The sequence below is a fragment of the Xenopus laevis genome, chromosome 9_10S (genome assembly GCF_017654675.1).
Source record: "Xenopus laevis strain J_2021 chromosome 9_10S, Xenopus_laevis_v10.1, whole genome shotgun sequence".
NCBI classification, from domain to species: Eukaryota; Metazoa; Chordata; class Amphibia; order Anura; family Pipidae; genus Xenopus; species Xenopus laevis.
Genome location: NC_054388.1, coordinates 1128322 through 1146385, shown reverse-complemented (window position 1 = coordinate 1146385; position 18064 = coordinate 1128322). Strand labels below are relative to the sequence as shown.

The window sequence follows — 18064 nt, the reverse complement described above, 5'->3', positions numbered from 1 at the left end:
TGAGAACAAGATGCTACTGACCTTGAACTAAGGTAAATTCCTTGCACGGACAGTTCTTATCCAAGCAAATGATGGACACAGCTCCTTGGAATAAGGATTGCTCAAGGGTGAAGGCAGATGGATCCAATGTCTCAATGGAGTGAATGGATGACACTTGTTGCAAGGTTGTTCTTGGTTATTAGCTGCTCTGTTGACATTACTCAGGCACTTCAGGCAAAGTAAAATGTGAAGTTATAATTTTGGGTTGGAAATCCCCTATTAAATAGGGCAATTCATATGAGCGCAAGAAATGAATTAGCTCGTAGGCATGTGCATAGTAGAAGTAATGTGTCAATGAATGTTCTTTTATAAATCATTTATAAAAAAAAAAAAGACTTACAGTATATTGGCTTGGTTTGAGAAAGTCATTGGGGATATTTCAGAGAGAAGATTGTGGAAGGAGAACACAAATCTACAAAGGAAGTGTAGACACATTTCTGTCTGGGAATTAAAAACGTATTGTTTCATGGTGACGTATTTGAAAGTTACCAGGATCCCTTATAGATCTTAGTTGGTTGGTTTGATAAGTGGTTACTAAACAGAATGTCCACCAAAGAGTCCATATTTTCTCTGACTCATCCATTTCTATGTCTAAAATCACCCTTCCCTTACATTAAGGGGCCCATTTACTTAGCTCGAGTGAAGGAATAAAAGAAAAAATACTTCGAATTTCGAATGGCTACTTCGACCATCGAATTGGCTACTTCGACCTTCGACTACGACTTCGACTTCGAATCGAACAATTTGAATTAAAAATCATTTGACTATTCGACCATTCGATGGTCGAAGTACTGTCTCTTTAAAAAATACTTCGACCTCCTAGTTCGCCACCTAAAACCTACCGAGGCCAATGTTAGCCTATGGGGAAGGTCCCCATAGGCTTCCTAACAATTTTCTGATCTAAGGAATATCCTTCGAACGATGGATTAAAATCCTTCGAATCATTCGATTCGAAGGATTTAATCATTCGATCGAACGATTATTCCTTCGATCGTTCGATCGTAGGAATATCGGTAAATCCTTCGACTTCGATATTCGAAGTCGAAGGATTTACATTCGGCAGTCGAATATCGAGGGTCAATTAACCCTTGATATTCGATCCTATGTAAATCTGCCCCTTATTGTTATGCTGGGTTGGCAAGAATACAGAGTTTATAACCAATCCTACATCCTGAGGCTTTTTAGCCCAAAACCCTCGTATATATTGGTGTTATCACCTTCTCTGACTCATTGAGCATAGGTTACTGGTAAAGTTGTTGGACTTTAGAACTGCAGAACTTGGCTGAGGGTTTCTTCTTGGCTCTGCTGATCCGATTATTTGCAGTTGGTCATTTAATTTCATGTACCTTAACATTGGATACCCCTTTTGTCATTGGTTTCCATGGCTATCAATGCAAGTTAAAAGGCAGTTTATTTTCTCTCCACACACAACAAAATCACTTCCCTACACACCAGCGAATCACTCAGCATTTGTGTAATGTCCTCACTTGTTCCTAAACACAAAATCCTTCATGCCTATTAATTGGATATGAAAAATCAAGCTTATAAAAAGTAGGTAGCGCTGAGAAGCTTAAAAGGTAAAAATGAGTTTAGAATAGACATGAACAAACACTAACTTATATGATACACTAAAACAGACATTTTACTACAGGACCTTAATCCAAAGTGAGTGAGCAAACCATACAAAGGTGTTTTTTCAGCAATCTTTACCTTTCAGCTTTATCAGGTTCTGATACGGGTAGAGCCATGTCTTAATGGACTGGGAGGAGCTGCTAATCTTGACTGTGTGTGTGTGTATATAAATATAGCTCCACAGATCCCAATTGTGCCCAGGTTTGCTTAGCCTCACAAGTGTTCGAATTTGCTACTAAGATACAGTCCACCATGGCGAACATGTACAGGACAATTTCCGTAGAGAGAGGAACCTCATCGGCAGGTGGAAACTACAGCAGACTCCACTCACCAAGGCATACTGGAAGCGTCTATGCCGGAGCTGGAGGCTATGGTACTAAAATTTCAAAAAGCTCAACCTATGGTGGTGGCTATGGTGGAGGTTACAGTGGTGGCTATGGTGGTGGTAGCAGCAGCTTGTTGATCAATACCAACAGTGATATCTTGCTCAATGGCAATGAGAAACACACCATGCAGAACTTGAATGATCGTTTGGCCACCTACCTGGACAAAGTACGCTCCTTGGAGAAGGCCAATTCTCAGATAGAACTACAGATCAAGGATTGGTACGGCAAGAATTCTGGTGTGGGGCAGAAGGATTATCAAGACTACTACAAGACCATTGAGGATCTAAAAACTGAGGTGAGACATTTGAAGCTCGAAATTGTTAGAAACGACTAAGTTTTTGGTAGAGTATTGGTCTTTTTGTATTTCATTTATTGTTTTCAACAAAATTAAAATACATGTGTGCCTCTCCCCATCCACCTTTCATGATTACAGCACTGTTGAGTACAAGTAGTGCTGTATTGATGGGGTGACCATGGGTCTCTGCACTCCAGAGTGTGTCCCTTTGTGCTCATTTCCTAATCATCGCTGGTCACTGTACTCTGCACTGTGCGCTGGATGGAAAATTTGGTGCTCAGTGAAGACCACAGCCTTAGGGCAGGCGGTAATGATAGGGCCCCAATGCTGACAGCATGTCACCAGTATCACACACCCCATGAAAACTGCAGTTATCAGAAACAAATATTTAGTGAAACTGAATATCTGAAGGTTGCGTCATCTCTAGCTGTAGGAAGAGATAATGCCATTTGCCATTGCCACAACTGAACTTTGCTATATGACACAACTGCAGAAGAATGAACACTAAAACAATATCTAAAAATAAGGACAAGAACACCCTTTGTAAACCTAGGAGAAGTAATAAATTGATAAATGACCAACAACGAGGTGTTGCACGGAGAAGACGCTAAAACAACAAGAAACAAGGCAACAGTTGTCAAGCCAAATACAACTCTTTATGGTTTCAAATAGTAATAGATCAGCAGACTCGAGATAAATTCATTGATTGCATCAATTACTATTGATAATTAAATTCCCTTTGCTGTCATTATCTTTTGAAGTGTTTGCAGGTATACGAGGTATAACTCTTAAAACATATAAAACCAAATATTCTGTCTAATTGTTATGAGTTTTATTAAAATATGAAACACTTAAGCTTAAAACCCTACTAGATATCAATTTCATACTACAAATCTAATTGGCATTTCTGACCAGCAGTTCCCAAAGACATGTCTTGGGTGGTTTCTCTGGGCTAATGCTGAATATTGAAGACCTGAGGGGGTCATTTACAAATGTCCCTCATGCAAGAGAACTTAGATGATCAAAATTACACCCCTTAGTGCTAAGCAGCATATGTATAGGGTAACTGTTGAATTTGTCAAAACATTTTATGGAGGATTTTCACAACTTTGATCTCTCCTGGTGATAATGGCTAAAGTATCTTACCTTTTCAGATTTTGAACAGAACCATGGTCAATGCTGAAATCCTGCTGAATATAGACAATGCTAAGCTGGCTGCAGCGGACTTCAGACTCAAGTAGGCATTATCACCTTTGCCATGATATCTGCTTTGCAATTAGATCAAGGGCTCAGATAAGGGTCGCTAACCTATGTAAAATATTTCACTAAGAGAAAGATACCAAGCTGTACCTCAAAAGTAAAACATCTTTAGATCTTGGTGCTCATCCTTCTGAAGAAGTCCTTTGACCTCCTTTGCTGAGGCAAAGGTTAACGTATCCATCTCCATCTCTTGGGCATATTGGGTTTTGATTAGTTGGACTTTGTTGACCATATTGGTTGGAGAACACGTATTTTCCATTCACCTCAGCACTGATTTGAGATAAGCATCACCAGCAGTGATCAGTGACTAGCAGGGATCAGACAAGGGCAAAGGAATTGAAGTCAATGTGTTCACCAGAGAGTGTAAATATACAGTAGTTAATATAGACTTATAGCTAGAGACAAATGTGAAATACAGTTGAAAACAGCTTTTTTATTATTAACAAGTTCAGCTGATCTTAGCTGTAGGTAGAAAATGTGCATGACTAAATTGCCATAAAGGTGGACAATCCATTTGAAAGACAAAATGTTGTTTCAACATTTTTTGGGGTATTCTGCATTACATAAAAAACAACATATTTGTTAGGCGTGCCAAGGGACCAGAATTTTTGCTCACTGCTGATCCATCATTGGAGTGTGTGTCGTAGCGCAAGTCTTGATCAAAGTTTTTGTCATTTCCTTGTCTTTGGCACCCTATTTGTACTTCATTTCTGTCTTATGGTCATCAGACCTTGCTCAAGCATGATGATTGTCCTTTACTGACTCTTCTGGTCATTGACCTGTCTCTTCTTCACTTTGATTCTTGCTGTCTGCCCTAACTTTTTGCCTGTCCACAGTTATGTTTCGCCAGTGTTGGTCTCTCCTCATTAATACTTCCAATTCTATGATTATATTCCTTTGCCTTTTTGTAGGTTTGAGAGTGAGCAGTCCCTCAGAATTGGTGTGGAAAAAGACATTGTTGGGCTGCGTAAACTGATAGATGACCTCAATATTGAAAGGATTGACCTGGAACACCAGTATGAATTCCTACAGGAGAACCTAGCTTACCTCAAGAAGAGCCACGAGGAGGTGAGTAACACTGGATCTGACATCCCAAAGTAAAACTTCATTTGCTCTTAAACCCACAAACCCTACACTTTCTTGTGTTTAATAGATAACCTGCCAATTAAATGTGCAGACGAAACAGGCTTTTGTTGAACATTATGGCCTGGTAGAATGCTCACTGGAACACCATTCACTTCACTGGACTATCTATTTAGTTAGCTATTACCTCTTCATTCAACAAATTCACGGTCTTATCATAAAATTATACGACTGTGTTTATTCCTGATAAAGGGGCTTACTCACGGTCCGAAAGGATGACCCTATCTTACCTGGAAAAAAAAACCCATTGAGAATTCATTGTACTCTTAAGTATACCAAGTCTTTCTTTATGATTTACTTCCTCCATCCCTTTATTTGGTTTTATGGTTTTATTGCCTTGAGCTATTTCAAGGTCCATATTTTATCCATGATATGATATTGGATTCAAAGTTCCCACACCTTTATAACTGTGTAATACTTGGTTATTTTCTTAATGATTCAAAACAGAATGCTCGAAGGAGACCAAACCTTTATCAAAAAAGTAAGTTAGAAATGCTGTTCAATACATTTGGGGTTCTGTACCAGCCCAAGATACCCACAGCCCTTGTAGCATCAGCTTTCATGACAGATGAACCTCATTTCCTTGATGATTTGCAAAGACCCCTAACCTGAGCTTCTCAACAGCTCCCAAGCCACACTGAGCATGTGCAGTATCCCTGACGCTCTTAACAAAATCCAAGATGGTGACCTCCTGCGCACAAATTTGAAGGCCTAAATTGTTACTTTTATAGAGATGTGCGATTTTTGTATCTGCCGGTAGTAAATGAGGCCAGGGTCTCTGTAATCTTAAAATTCAAGCTACAACCACTTCTCAGTAAACAGGACAATGGCACTTCAAAACACTCTTTTCTCTTGTTCTTCCCAGGAAGCCGGGGTGCTCCGCAACCAAATAACAGGCAAAGTCACTGTAGAGATGGATGCAGCTCCCTCTGTGGATCTGGCAAAAGTACTGGCTGATATGAGGACACAATGTGAAGAAGTAGTAGGAAAGATCAAACAAGATGCCAAGCAACAGTTTGAGACTCAGGTGTGTTATTACATTCTACATCATACACTAGAGTTTCATGGATTTTTTCTAACAGTTCCCATTTCCTTCTGCACCTGATGGTTATCTGCATTTACAGTTGTTCTTGAGGTGCAAAGGGCAAGTTAGAAATCCAAAGGCCATAGCCGAGATACAATTAGCTGTAAATGAAATAATGGAAGAAGGAAAAGGGATAAAAAATACATCTCATAGTGTAAAGGTGTAAACAAAAACCAAGGCAGTGTGTTCATTATCAAAGAATTCAGGAATAGACTATAAATGTGCAAAGAAATCACAGGAAAATTATAGGAGGAAATTCGAGTTGAGTTATTGGGAAACAAAAAATGGTGTCCAGGGACACCAGAAAATACCTGATATCATAGGGTTTTAATAGAAACATGGTAAGCTATTAAAGAGCAAAGAGACAAACAAGTAAATAATAGCCTGATTGTGGTAAAGCTATTTCTAAAGCCAATATATATGTATATTTCCAAGCTAAATTGTGCTATTTCACCATTTTATTAGGGTATCAAACATTGCAGTTATAACACTTTTGGCTGGCCATATCCTCAATAAAAAGAGCCTTAAGGTTGGCTGTGAGCCAACAACTACGCTGGTAAAAACAAAATTTCAGGTATTTAATAGAACGCAGGGTAAAATAAAATTGTAATTAGACAAATACTCAGGGAGAAAAAGGCTTACCTATCAATATTAATGCCCTGTTATCAATACGGTGTGTATTTAATGTGTATTTCATCCTTCATTCTGCAGATAGAAGAAGTAAATGTACAGATTGGTGGCAATGTTGCTGAATTGGAAAAGCACAGGTCCTCTGTTAACGAAATTAAACGTCACATCCAAAGCCTGGATATAGAGCTTCAGTCTGAGTTGAGTAAGGTAAATGATTCACGAGAATTATTAGTTCACTTTTTCTTTCCAAACATAAAGTTCTCCCTTCTTCTTTAGCTTAAACTCCACATTTGACCATAGAAAGTCTTCAAAGATGTATGGGAAAATATATAGTATGCTTTGACCTGTAGCCAACGGAGCTCTTCATAAATGTTTGTCTTCTAGAAAGATGCCCTGAGTGCCACTCTAGACAATATCAATGCCCAGTATGCCTCACAGCTGCTCCAAATACAAAATGCAATTAAAAATATTGAGGAGCAGCTGATACAGATTCGAAGTGACATGAGTCGACAGTCTCAAGAGTACGAAATTCTTCTGAACATCAAGATCCGTCTTGAACGCGAGATTGAAACTTATCGGCGACTTCTGGAGGGAGATGATATAAAGTGAGTGGCTTTAACAATTTGTATGTCCCCCAGCTGTCCCAGTTTAGGCAGGGAGGGGTAGCTAAATTGTCCCCATAGTATGTCATCTTTCAGTTCTACTTATGTTGTCAAATAAACTACAAAATAAAATACAATTCATTTAAAACTGCCCTGATGCAAGTTTACGAATGCTAGAGGGTTCAACCACATACCCCTTAGTGCTAACTGCCAGTTAGGCAGGTCAAAAAAAGAGTTAAAAGGTTGAACTTGATGGACATGTCTTTTTTTTCAACCAAACTTACTATGTTACTACGTTATTCACATTTGATTTGCGGCTGTGATCCACTCAGGGATTGCCCATTTCGTATGTTGTAAATTACCACTTATGAATTTTAGTGCAACATTTTAGATGGTTTTGTTGTGATTATCTATTATTCAGTTTTAATTTAGTATCATATTTTACTTTTCAGCAAAATAACTGAAGAAGAGAAATTAAGAGGTAAGCAACTATGCAATAAGTAAGAATATGTAGTTCTGTTTTGGTCTCTGAGGAACATTAACTCTGGTGCCTTATTCCTCGGCGGTTGGGTTCAGAGGACTTGAGGGCAACCTCTGAGATTAGAAGAAAGGAGATTTATCTTTAGGTTCTAAAACAGCAAAATCTGTTGAAGTCTCTCCATGTGGCAGTTGTCTACTGGCAGATACATTGGAGAGCTTCAAGAGAGGGTTGGATGCATTTAGTAAGTGAGAAAATAAGAATTGCTTCCCCTTCAGAATGAAACTATATGAAGACCTCTTCAGAACCTCATCTTAATCTGAAAACAGGTCTCTTTATTTTGATCAAATTGATTCTAGACACAAATCAAACATTTTGGAGCTGTTACAAATTAAAGTATCTTTATTTATTGAGCAGTTTTAGTGGCTCTGTGTCATTATAAAATATTTTAATTTTGTTATTCCACCATGCGAGGTTTGGTTTTTTGTTGATCGGGTTATTTAATAAGACTTTATGGGTTTACTGGCTCATTAACTTTAGATATTATAATTATCTTGCTCATCTTTATATAATTATGATATACTTTCAAAGTGTAAGTTGTATGACCTAGGCATATATGTCATCTTATTGTAAATTGTAAATCTTTTATGCTTTGTAAAACCCAATAAAAATGATGAAAAGGAAAGACCTCTCCAGATGGCAGTTTCTTTGCTCTCCTAAAGGACAATCTAGACTTAAGGCTTGACTTTCTTGAAGAAAAGATTGAACTTGGACATGTCTTAGCTTGACGTCTGTTAATAAAGCATCAGTCACAAGTATAATTGTGACCATGTAGAGTATTCACAGACACATAATCAACAAGGTATAAGATATTCACATCAGAACTGTGTTGTTCCTAAAGAAGAAGCACCAGGTAACTTGCGGTTACACGAGATAACACCGACTATGAATATTTCATAACATAACGTATAGTAATTGAGTTCCAAAGTGATCCTGCATTATGTCATGTCGTGTAAAGACCTGCTCATTCTTCCTCTTGTTTCTTTATTTCAGAAATGAGCAGAAGTCGTAAGATTAAGACGATTGTAGAAGAAGTGGTTGATGGGAAAGTTATTTCTTCGCAGGTTAAAGAAACTGAAGAGCAGTTACCTAATGTGAAACAGTTACACTGATAACCAACTCACCAAACTGAATTCTGTTTTTCAGAAACTCACAAGTAACCAGAAGGGTGTGTTGAAAAAAATAAAATATCGATATGGAAGAAACAATTGTCTCTAATTATTTGTTAATTGGTGATCATATAAGAAAAAGGTGGGGTTTCCCCGATTTGTTACTAACCTACAAAGCAAAAAAGTGCAGGGCTTGAATGTTTTTTATTTTCTGTCTTTGTGCAATGGATGTGGGGCAATTAGTGACTTAGGTCCAACGCACCATCTTTCTTTTTGGTGGTCCTTCTAGCAGAGGGTTTAGAGTATCTCAGTGTTTTATGAGCACATCTCCTGCAGGTGAGAATTGAGTCCTTAGTAAGAGATCAATGTATACTAGGTATCAAAGGCCATCTTCACTGATGGATCTGGGCTCAAAGAGGTCTGTTAGGGGCAAAGGGTTACAACTTGGGATGCACCTAATGCAGGATTCACTTCAAGCTTTGGTTGAACCTCGGCAGAATTTGGATCAGGGGCGTAACTACAGATGAAGCAGGGGGGCCCAGGAGGTATAGGGGCCCCATGAGGGCCTAGTTCATAGAAGTTCAGAAGTTAAATAAATAATGGTAAAACACGTCAACCTCTAGACATTTTGGGGGCCTGAAAAAGAATTTGCTGTGGGGCCCATTAATATCTAGTTACGCCACTGATTTGGATTCCATTTGTTGGAAGCCTCATAATTACTTTTGCCAAAGTTTGGAACGACTGACCACAACAATGTTCGGGTCATGCATCATTTTTACTTCATCTCAGTTGTAATCTATTCGCTTTCGGTTTGGTATTCAGCCCCATTTTAAGATTATGGAATTGGTGGATCACTAGCTAAGACCCACACTTTTTGTATTTTCCTGACAATGCAGTGTCCAAAATTACAGAGTAAGAATGGGCACCCAGGATTGCCAGTTCTACTTTCATTACCATCTGATTCATTAGGAATTTTTGAGACATGGCCATGGCATATTGCTCTTCAGTTATATTCAAGCTGCACAACTACATCAGTCATGCCTAGTCTGACGTATCTCAAAGTCCTTTTATGAATGAGTTTAGAGCATTTATTTGCACTTTGTGCTGCCAGAAGAACACATCACTGACACTCCTATTATAAGTACCTTGTATGATCTAATTACTTTCTACTAAAACATTAAGTAGTCCCTGAGCACCTCTTCAGTTTTGTTGCAGGTTCCAGTACGTCGATGGATTTTCATTTCGAGCCTGTATACAAATATAGATTCAAATCCCGATCTCCTTCACAGGATCTGTCCTCAGATGCCCAGTATATTCCTATTTGAATAAGTGTAATAGAATTCTGATAGGGAGTACCTATGAAAATTACCTTTCAGCCTGTACCACCAAAATATATTGTGTTTGGGAAGGATATACAAAACGAAGTAATGTTCTTATTTATACAGCTTTATTTGATTCTAGAATCATTTTTGTCATATAAAGATGTTAAATGCTAAAATATTAACCATGTATTCTGACTACTGAGCAACCTGATTGTCATACACACGGACATTGTAACACCATAGTTACACACTGTAGGTAAGTTGGGTTGGAAATAGTCCATCAAATCCAATCCCTCTATATATATATATGTATATGCCAATACCTATGCTAAACTTTAATAGAATGGGGAATTATTTATAGATGTACGTTAATTGGCTGGGGCTAAAAATCTCATTGCTTTTTTACTAAAAAACCATGGTCTTATTACTAAGTCACATTGTCTACTGGGGGACTTGATTTTAAATGCACTACAACTAATAGTGTAGGAAAGTAACTATTCACAGATGTATGTTTGTCTCCCGTTCAATGAGGGGCCTTGATGTGGCACGTGAGCTTACATATTTTGGCGGTACTAACACCACATTTTTGGCTTTTTATCGTTCATAGCAGCTGGTCAACTCCAGAATGTGGGTTAGACTGAGCACTACTGGCACAATGGTGTTTATAGCTAACTCATGTAGTGGTCAACGCCACAGCATTAGTTAGATCCAGCGCTGGCGATTTCTTTCTGTGTTTCGTGTTAATAGAATGTGGCATCACAACATCAGTGCATTCCCCCACCTCAATGTCTTCTCCATGAAGAACCAACTATGCTGATTTAACTGAAAGCTCTGACAAAGCTTAGTCTCTTATACTTGAAGGTGCATTTTCTGATTAATACCAGCCAATTTTATGGTTAGAATGTTTTTCTCTAACCCTAACCCCATCCAATATTACATGTGCCGATGAGGAACAAGATTTTTACTTCTCCGTTTCATCAATGGAGATGCAGATTCATCATCATACCATAATCCATATTTTATCTTAGTTATGTTTTTTGGGGTTTCAAATGATGCCCTATGGCTTCACTTCATATCCTAGGGTTAGTTCTATCTGGAACCAATTATCCTTTGGCTTTACTTTGGATCACTGATGGAAACAGGAACATCTGAACGAATCTTATACAAAGATTATGAGAGAATTCAAACTCTAGTTACAGATTGCCGCAAGTGACTAAAACAGAGTAAACATGTTCCTCCTTCAATATAGTTAAAGTTTATTTAAAAAAAAAAAACACTCATACGCACACATAGATCTGACTCGTAAAATGCTTTAATGATTTTTTTAAAAACACAGGGAAACATGTTTTACACCTTATTCTTTTTATACCCAATCCACCTTATATTGATTCTTTTTGGTTTAGTCTTGAACATACTTGCAATTCCAACAGATATGAAAACTTCATTTAATCCAGTAATGCAGGTAGATTACTGTGTATTCAAGTTCTGCTGCTGGAATGGTTTAGAGCCTTTATTACATGGTGTGTTACATCATTTTTTACATTGCCTTCCCTCATGTTCTACCAGTTATATTTAATTGAGTTTCTCTTCTACTTCTTGAACGCTGGAAGAAACGACTTTCCCATCAACGACTTCTTCAACAATTGTCTTGACTTTTCTTGTTTTGGTTGGATCTAAAAAAAACAATGTTTTAAACAGTTTAGCTTTGACAAAATACAAAAAAGTGCCAAAATGTACAGTATTTTCCGTATAGGAAAGACAAGGGTGGTACTGTACTCTATTAGTCCTATCTCCTCTCGTTGTAGTTATTTGAGCTAAGCAGTTTGGAAAGGTTTGACATTATTTTGAATATTTTAGGAGTTGGTGGAATAAATAGACCACTATTTGCCTTCAATTTGCAATATTACATGAATGAGTAGCAAACAAGTGCTGCATAGGATTATAGGCTTTAAAAAACAGGGGAGGGAGAAGCATAGTTTATTGTGAAGGGAGTTGTGAATGTCTTGGTTCTCCATAAAAGAGAACTTTGGCAATAAAAATATCACGTGTCTGGGGTTTTGTATTAGTAGTAGGTATTTGTAGCATTTGTAGCAGATGTAGACTTCTTTACATTCTAAGGAGATTTCATTTGAGTAAGAAATGTGTCCACTGTGCCAAATTTTCTTCATTACGTATTCAGTCCAATCACTGTAATCCTTTTATTCCTAAACTCCTTGTCGAGGAAAAGCTTGCCTTTCTATAACCTACTTTTATCATTCCTTCCACCATAACCATGTCCACTATACGAGTTATTTCCCCTGTCATCTGTTCTTTCTGTATGATGTAAAATGTATTTATTCAGTACTTACCTCTTTTAACCTCCACCACCTGCTCCACTTTCTCCACTTTCACTACACTGTAAACGGAAAGGAAAAAAAGTGTATAAGAAATCCCAATTGGATCACAACAGTAGTAGCATTTCAATTGAGAATGTTTTAATTTTTCACTTGCAATACATGATTACAATCTTGGATCCTATTGTTATAAAAGCCCCTGCTGCCATTTAAAATGTTTGCAGAAAACAAAAAATTATGGTCTAATCCTTGTTATGACCTTAACTCCAGAGCCCCAAACCACAATGTTAACTCCAGGGTTCCAAGCAGACAATCTACAAAATACTATCCATTAGTAAAAGTTTAATTTGGAAAATATTAATGTTTTTATAACATTTATTATAGTCTATAATTTTATTTTATATGCATAGTGTGCATGTTATTTATTACACTACATTCAAACTATCTCCATCCTTACTTAAGCTCTCCCTCAAGTAAAATCCTGTAGGTCTCAATTTCTCTCTCCAGTCTGGTCTTGACATCAAGGAGCCGCAGATAATCTTCATTCTGCCTTGACATATCCATTCTGATCTGTTGAAGCTGTTCTTCAAGGCTGCCGATGCGCATCTGGATTTGGCTTAAGCTTACGCAGTAACGGCTTTCGGTTTCGGACAGGGTTCCTTCAAGAGAGCTTTTCTAGAAGATATAAGATAAGCAAGACATTAAAGGTCTTCTCTAAAGACCACTACACGTTTAGTTACTTTTAAAAACAGATAACTAATCAAGACATAGAAGTCTTAAATAGTCTATTACTGGCACATATTAAATAGCCAAACAATTTAATAATAGATGGTGTATATCTTATTATGATGTTGCTATTCATTCTTGAGATGAAAGGGTTTTTTTTTGTTCATGTAAAGCTTCTGCAAAATTGAATAATCTCATATTATACTAAAAGAAATGATAATGGCAGCCCTTTCACATACCATAGACAACAAAGATTGCAATTCTATTTCCAATGTCTGCAGAGAGCGCTTCAGTTCTGAAACTTCACTGTGGCTCGACTGGACTTCTTGCGCCTCAATAAGAATCTCCTGTTTCAGTGCCATACTCTGTAATACATAAGGGAGATGGTAAAAATCAAGAATCTCAGCAAATTAAATGAAGATCCATGGAAGAAATTCCTCAATGCAAAGCTTCTATGAGGACCACCCTACCTTCTTAATGAACCACTCTTCAGCCTCCTTACGGTTCTTCTCTGCTAAAACTTCATAATCGGCTCTCATATTATTCAGAAGTACAGTCAGGTCAACAGCCGGAGCTGCATCCATCTCAACAGTAACTTGGCCAGAGCCCCCTTTAATTGAGTTCATTTCCTGCGGTAGAAAAAAGGAAGGAAAAATGAATATGGTAAGTATAAGGTGAAAAGTTATGATTTCAGGACATGTGTAGCATAAACATAGTATTTAAATTTAGAAAGCTTCTTTCTAATGTTCTGTAAATATATTTTACATGTATAATTAAGGGGTAAATGGATATTGCTTCAAAACTCCATTGAGCACAGTGTTGAGGCAACCTTGCTTAATTACACTCCTGACCAACTAATGGTTTCCATTATGTTTTTTATGAAGATTTCAGAATGGGAAATATTGAGATTTTTTTTTTACCTCCTGGTGATTCTTCTTGAGGAAAGCCAACTCTTCATTCAGACCCTCCAACTGCAACTCAAGATCGGACCTTGCCAGGGAGAGTTCATCTAGGACCCGGCGTAGGCCATTGACATCGGACTCTACACTCTGGCGCAGGGCCAACTCATTCTCATACCTGCCATTGAATTGAAATCAGTTGCCGTGAGATTTTCTCATATCTCAGCATCCACCAATCACTGATTTATGTGCATTTAAAGTCAAGAAAGCAAAGCTTAAGCCTATTTAATAATAACTAAATCTACTGTTAATGACATTAATAGTTTATGATCAATTCTGGTAATGTCCTTAAAAAATAGAAAAACACGCTACAGCCTTTTGGCAATAGACTAGGGGGATTTAAATAAATCGAAGCATCATTAATAACAGATCATTTTAGATCAAAAGAAAGGGGAAAAAACAAAATAAAGGGGGTTACTTATTCCTAAAAGATATGGTATACTCACTTCATTCTGAAGTCATCAGCTGCCAGTTTGGCATTGTCAATCTGCAGCAAGATTCTGGCATTGTCTGGGGTGCCAATATTAATCTGAAAAAAATAAGAAAAAATGTAAATTGAGTTTAAGAATAAACACTTACAATTACAAAAATGCCAAAAAAAATCCAAAAATATTTTCAGTCTTTTTCTATTGATGCAAATTATGAAAATCAAATCTGAAGAAATATCCTTCAATCCTATCTATCCTTTCCTATATGATTGTATCTTACCTATTTTGTTTGAAGAAGTTCGGTGATTGAAAGTGTTACTATAGGAGGCTCATAAAGACTCAACATGGAAACAGGATCTTTATAGAGAATAACAATAGGTTATTGCAAAGCTTCCGTTGTTTTGTTGAGTACCAGTGTATGTGTTCATTGCCGGTGAATAAAAGAATGAACTAGACATTTGCTACTTTCCATCTACTTTAAAGTGCCTACCCACATCATCAATGAGTTGTGTTTTTCCTGGAACACTGACTTATGTATTATGTTTCAACGGAAAACTCTACAAAGGAAGGTTGTTCAGCTAGTTTAGGTTATGTTCATAAACTTCTGAATATCCTACACACACCCTCACTTTTCTATAGAGGCTAAGTCAGGGTACACCAGTTATTGTCCAAGGACAACCCCAAGCGAACACCAAAAGCTATTTGGCAGCACTGCCAATAGAGCCAGGGATTCCATTTTAAGCTCCTGTTGGGTTTTAAGGAAGAATTTATCTATTCATAATTCTGTTTTGTTGGATATCTGCTTTTAAAGCTCCAACCTTTTCGAAAGAACAACCTTTTGTCATGCAGAATATGTGATGTACGGCACACCTTCCCAAACGAAATCTTATTTCTACGGGCACACTGGGCTACAATGGAAGATTCCATATCAGGAGCACTAAAGGTAAACATAATGGATTATATATTTAAAAAGTTGTGTTTGATGTTCAGTTGCATTTGACATGCATGCAAGGTTTTTGTTTTTTTAATACATAGTGACACCTAAATGAAGTTTTTTTTACACGTATATTATAATCTTTCCCTTGTGGCAACTACATTGCAGTTTTTTAGAAGAGAAATGGTCTTCAAGATGAATATCAAGCAAATAACAAAAACACAAAGGCAAGTTGTCTCCCCCCTTTTACTCAACCAAAAGATGGACTATAGAAGGCAATAATGCTGGTTAAATAATATGACAAATTGATTATGCGTAATTGCTGATGTGAAACAATCATTTAATTTTAAATTAGGGAACTTTAACAAAATTCTATGGAAGGGAAATTTTAGAACGATGGGAGGTATCCGTTTCAAAAAGGCAGATGTCCATGATATTATATTACCCTATTCATGGACAACAAAATACATTCATGAACTATTATTCACTATTCATTATTTCCAGTTGGATTATTACATTTACAAATGTTCTATATAGTTAGTGGTCATGAGGTCTATCTATTGTTTTGCCTCCGTTTAGGGCAGTCTGGGTTCTATGGGAGATTTGATATTTGAAAATCCAAGGACAATCATCACGAATCTCACATTATGTACTGCTGTATAAAAGAACAGACGATACACATAATATATAATATATAATTATAGATAAACATTAGCAGTGTTGCCTTGTAGATATTTTTTCAAAATATATAAATCAGTGATCAATTTTGTGCATACATAGGATGGTTAACTGGCAGATGTTCCTTTTAATTCTTCTCCTGTATTACATGTTTCTGTTTGCCCCCCTACCTTTCAGTAGCTTACCTTTTTCCGCAGTTCCTCAATGATGACCATGTATTTGCTGTAGTCTTTGCGTTCATTGAGACTATGCATATTCTTTTCATACCATTCCTTGATTTGAACTTCCAGTTGGTGGTTGGCTGTCTCCAAAGCCCGCACCTTGTTAAGGTAGGCTGCCAATCGGTCGTTGAGGTTTTGCATGGTGTGCTTTTCCCATCCAGACAGTAGAAGGTCACTGCCACCGAAACTATTGTTAAGGCTTAGGCTGGAACTTTGGGTTGAAGAGCTTCCACCAAAGCCTATGCCTGACAACGAGGCACTGCTGAAACCTCCATAACTGGAAGTACGGGTTGCTTTCGCCTTATTGCTGCTGACTATGGTCTGATAGCTGCTGCTGGAGGACATGGTGAAGGACCAGTAAGTTGGATGTCAAGAAGCTGTAGAGTAACCTTGATACTTTGAGGATGCAAGAGACTCTAGCTGAGCACCTTGCGCTGTCACTTTATATACTGGTGAAGTGGGAGGGTCTGTGCTGTTTTTTTTTCATTGTGCAAATTCCATCTTTCCTTCTTAAGTATTTTTGTCTGGTCTGTATACCTGCTTTGCTTGTTGCGCCCACATGCAATGATAACAACAGATGTAACATACATCCTAATACCTGACCGCCTCGGGCAATTTTGGTACAGCACAATAGGGAGGGGTGGAGGGAGAGCTGCCTTTTATGAGACGTCTTTCCCTGTAACACTTGTGATCATGACTAGTGTCTGTGTTTTCCCCTTTTTTCTTTTGATTTATTGCTTCCCTTTGTACCTCGGGGCAGAGAAGAAGAGCGCCTTGCCTTTTTGCTCTAATTTATAATATATCATAATTCTAGCAATTCCAGAGAAACAGGAATATCACTGTTATATAGAAGAGTCTAGCTTTTGGCTATCTCAAAGTTCCCATAGTTACATCTGTTTTTTAAGTCCTATAATTCAAATGCACAATTGTTGCTTTCCCCAGCATTATGGGGGTGCAGGGGCAGTGGTAGATATAGTCCTAGACAACACAGTCGCTTCTTACTTGCGCAATGCTCAGGACATAGGGTTCCAAATTCACATCACCAGTTGCAGTATCGTAGCAGGACATGGAAATTGTAGTTCAGCAACAATTGCATGAAAAAAAGGACAGGTATCTGTCCTGAGCTAACACTAAGCAGGTCCCATCATGCCTCGTGCTTTAAATATATACTCCAGGGATAATATTATCTGAAAATATTCAAGATGGATCAATGTTGTCTGTACTCATTTTTATAATGTTGGCTCTGTAATATTAGGAGGCCTTTTAATACAGATACAATGAGTACAGTATCCTGCACTTTGCTGCAAAAACCGATATTACAACAATTAGGGGCCGATTCACCAAGGGTCGAATATCGAGGGTTAATTAACCCTCGATATTCGACTGGGAATTAAAATCGAATATCGAAGTCGAAGGATTTAGCACAGATAGTACGATCGAACGATCGAAGGATTATTCCTTCGATCAAACGATTAAATCCTTCGAATCGCTCGATTCGAAGGATTTAAATCCAACGATCGAAGGAATATCCTTCGATCAAAAAAACTGAGGAAAGCCTATGGGGACCTTCCCCAAAGGCTAACATTGAGTTCGGTAGGTTTTAGGTGGCGAACTAGGGGGTCGAAGTTTTTTTTAAAGAGACAGTACTTCGACTATCGAATGGTCGAATAGTCGACCGATTTTTAGTTCGAATCCTTCGATTCGTAGTCGAAGGTCGAAGTAGCCCATTCGATGGTCGAAGTAGC

The 18064-nt window shown here is 37.7% G+C and overlaps 2 protein-coding genes across 2 annotated transcripts; one reads left to right on the top strand and one right to left on the bottom strand.

Moving 5' to 3' along the window:
* Nucleotides 1-1868: 1868 nt before the first annotated feature.
* On the top strand, nt 1869-8817 carry krt20.S (keratin 20 S homeolog). The gene is made up of 8 exons (XM_018237948.2): nt 1869-2352; nt 3507-3589; nt 4524-4680; nt 5621-5782; nt 6551-6676; nt 6854-7074; nt 7524-7552; nt 8603-8817. Exons 1-8 carry the CDS (start codon nt 1924-1926, stop codon nt 8719-8721), a joined length of 1326 nt encoding a protein of 441 aa, XP_018093437.1. The 5' UTR covers nt 1869-1923; the 3' UTR covers nt 8722-8817.
* A 2513-nt stretch (nt 8818-11330) lies between these two features.
* On the bottom strand, nt 11331-16708 carry krt12.2.S (keratin 12, gene 2 S homeolog). Its single transcript, NM_001093439.1, is given in 8 exon segments — nt 11331-11713; nt 12389-12435; nt 12831-13048; nt 13339-13464; nt 13570-13728; nt 14020-14176; nt 14505-14587; nt 16284-16708. Coding segments are annotated over 8 exon segments (1272 nt in total). The 5' UTR covers nt 16665-16708; the 3' UTR covers nt 11331-11612.
* Between the last annotated feature and the right edge of the window lie 1356 nt (nt 16709-18064).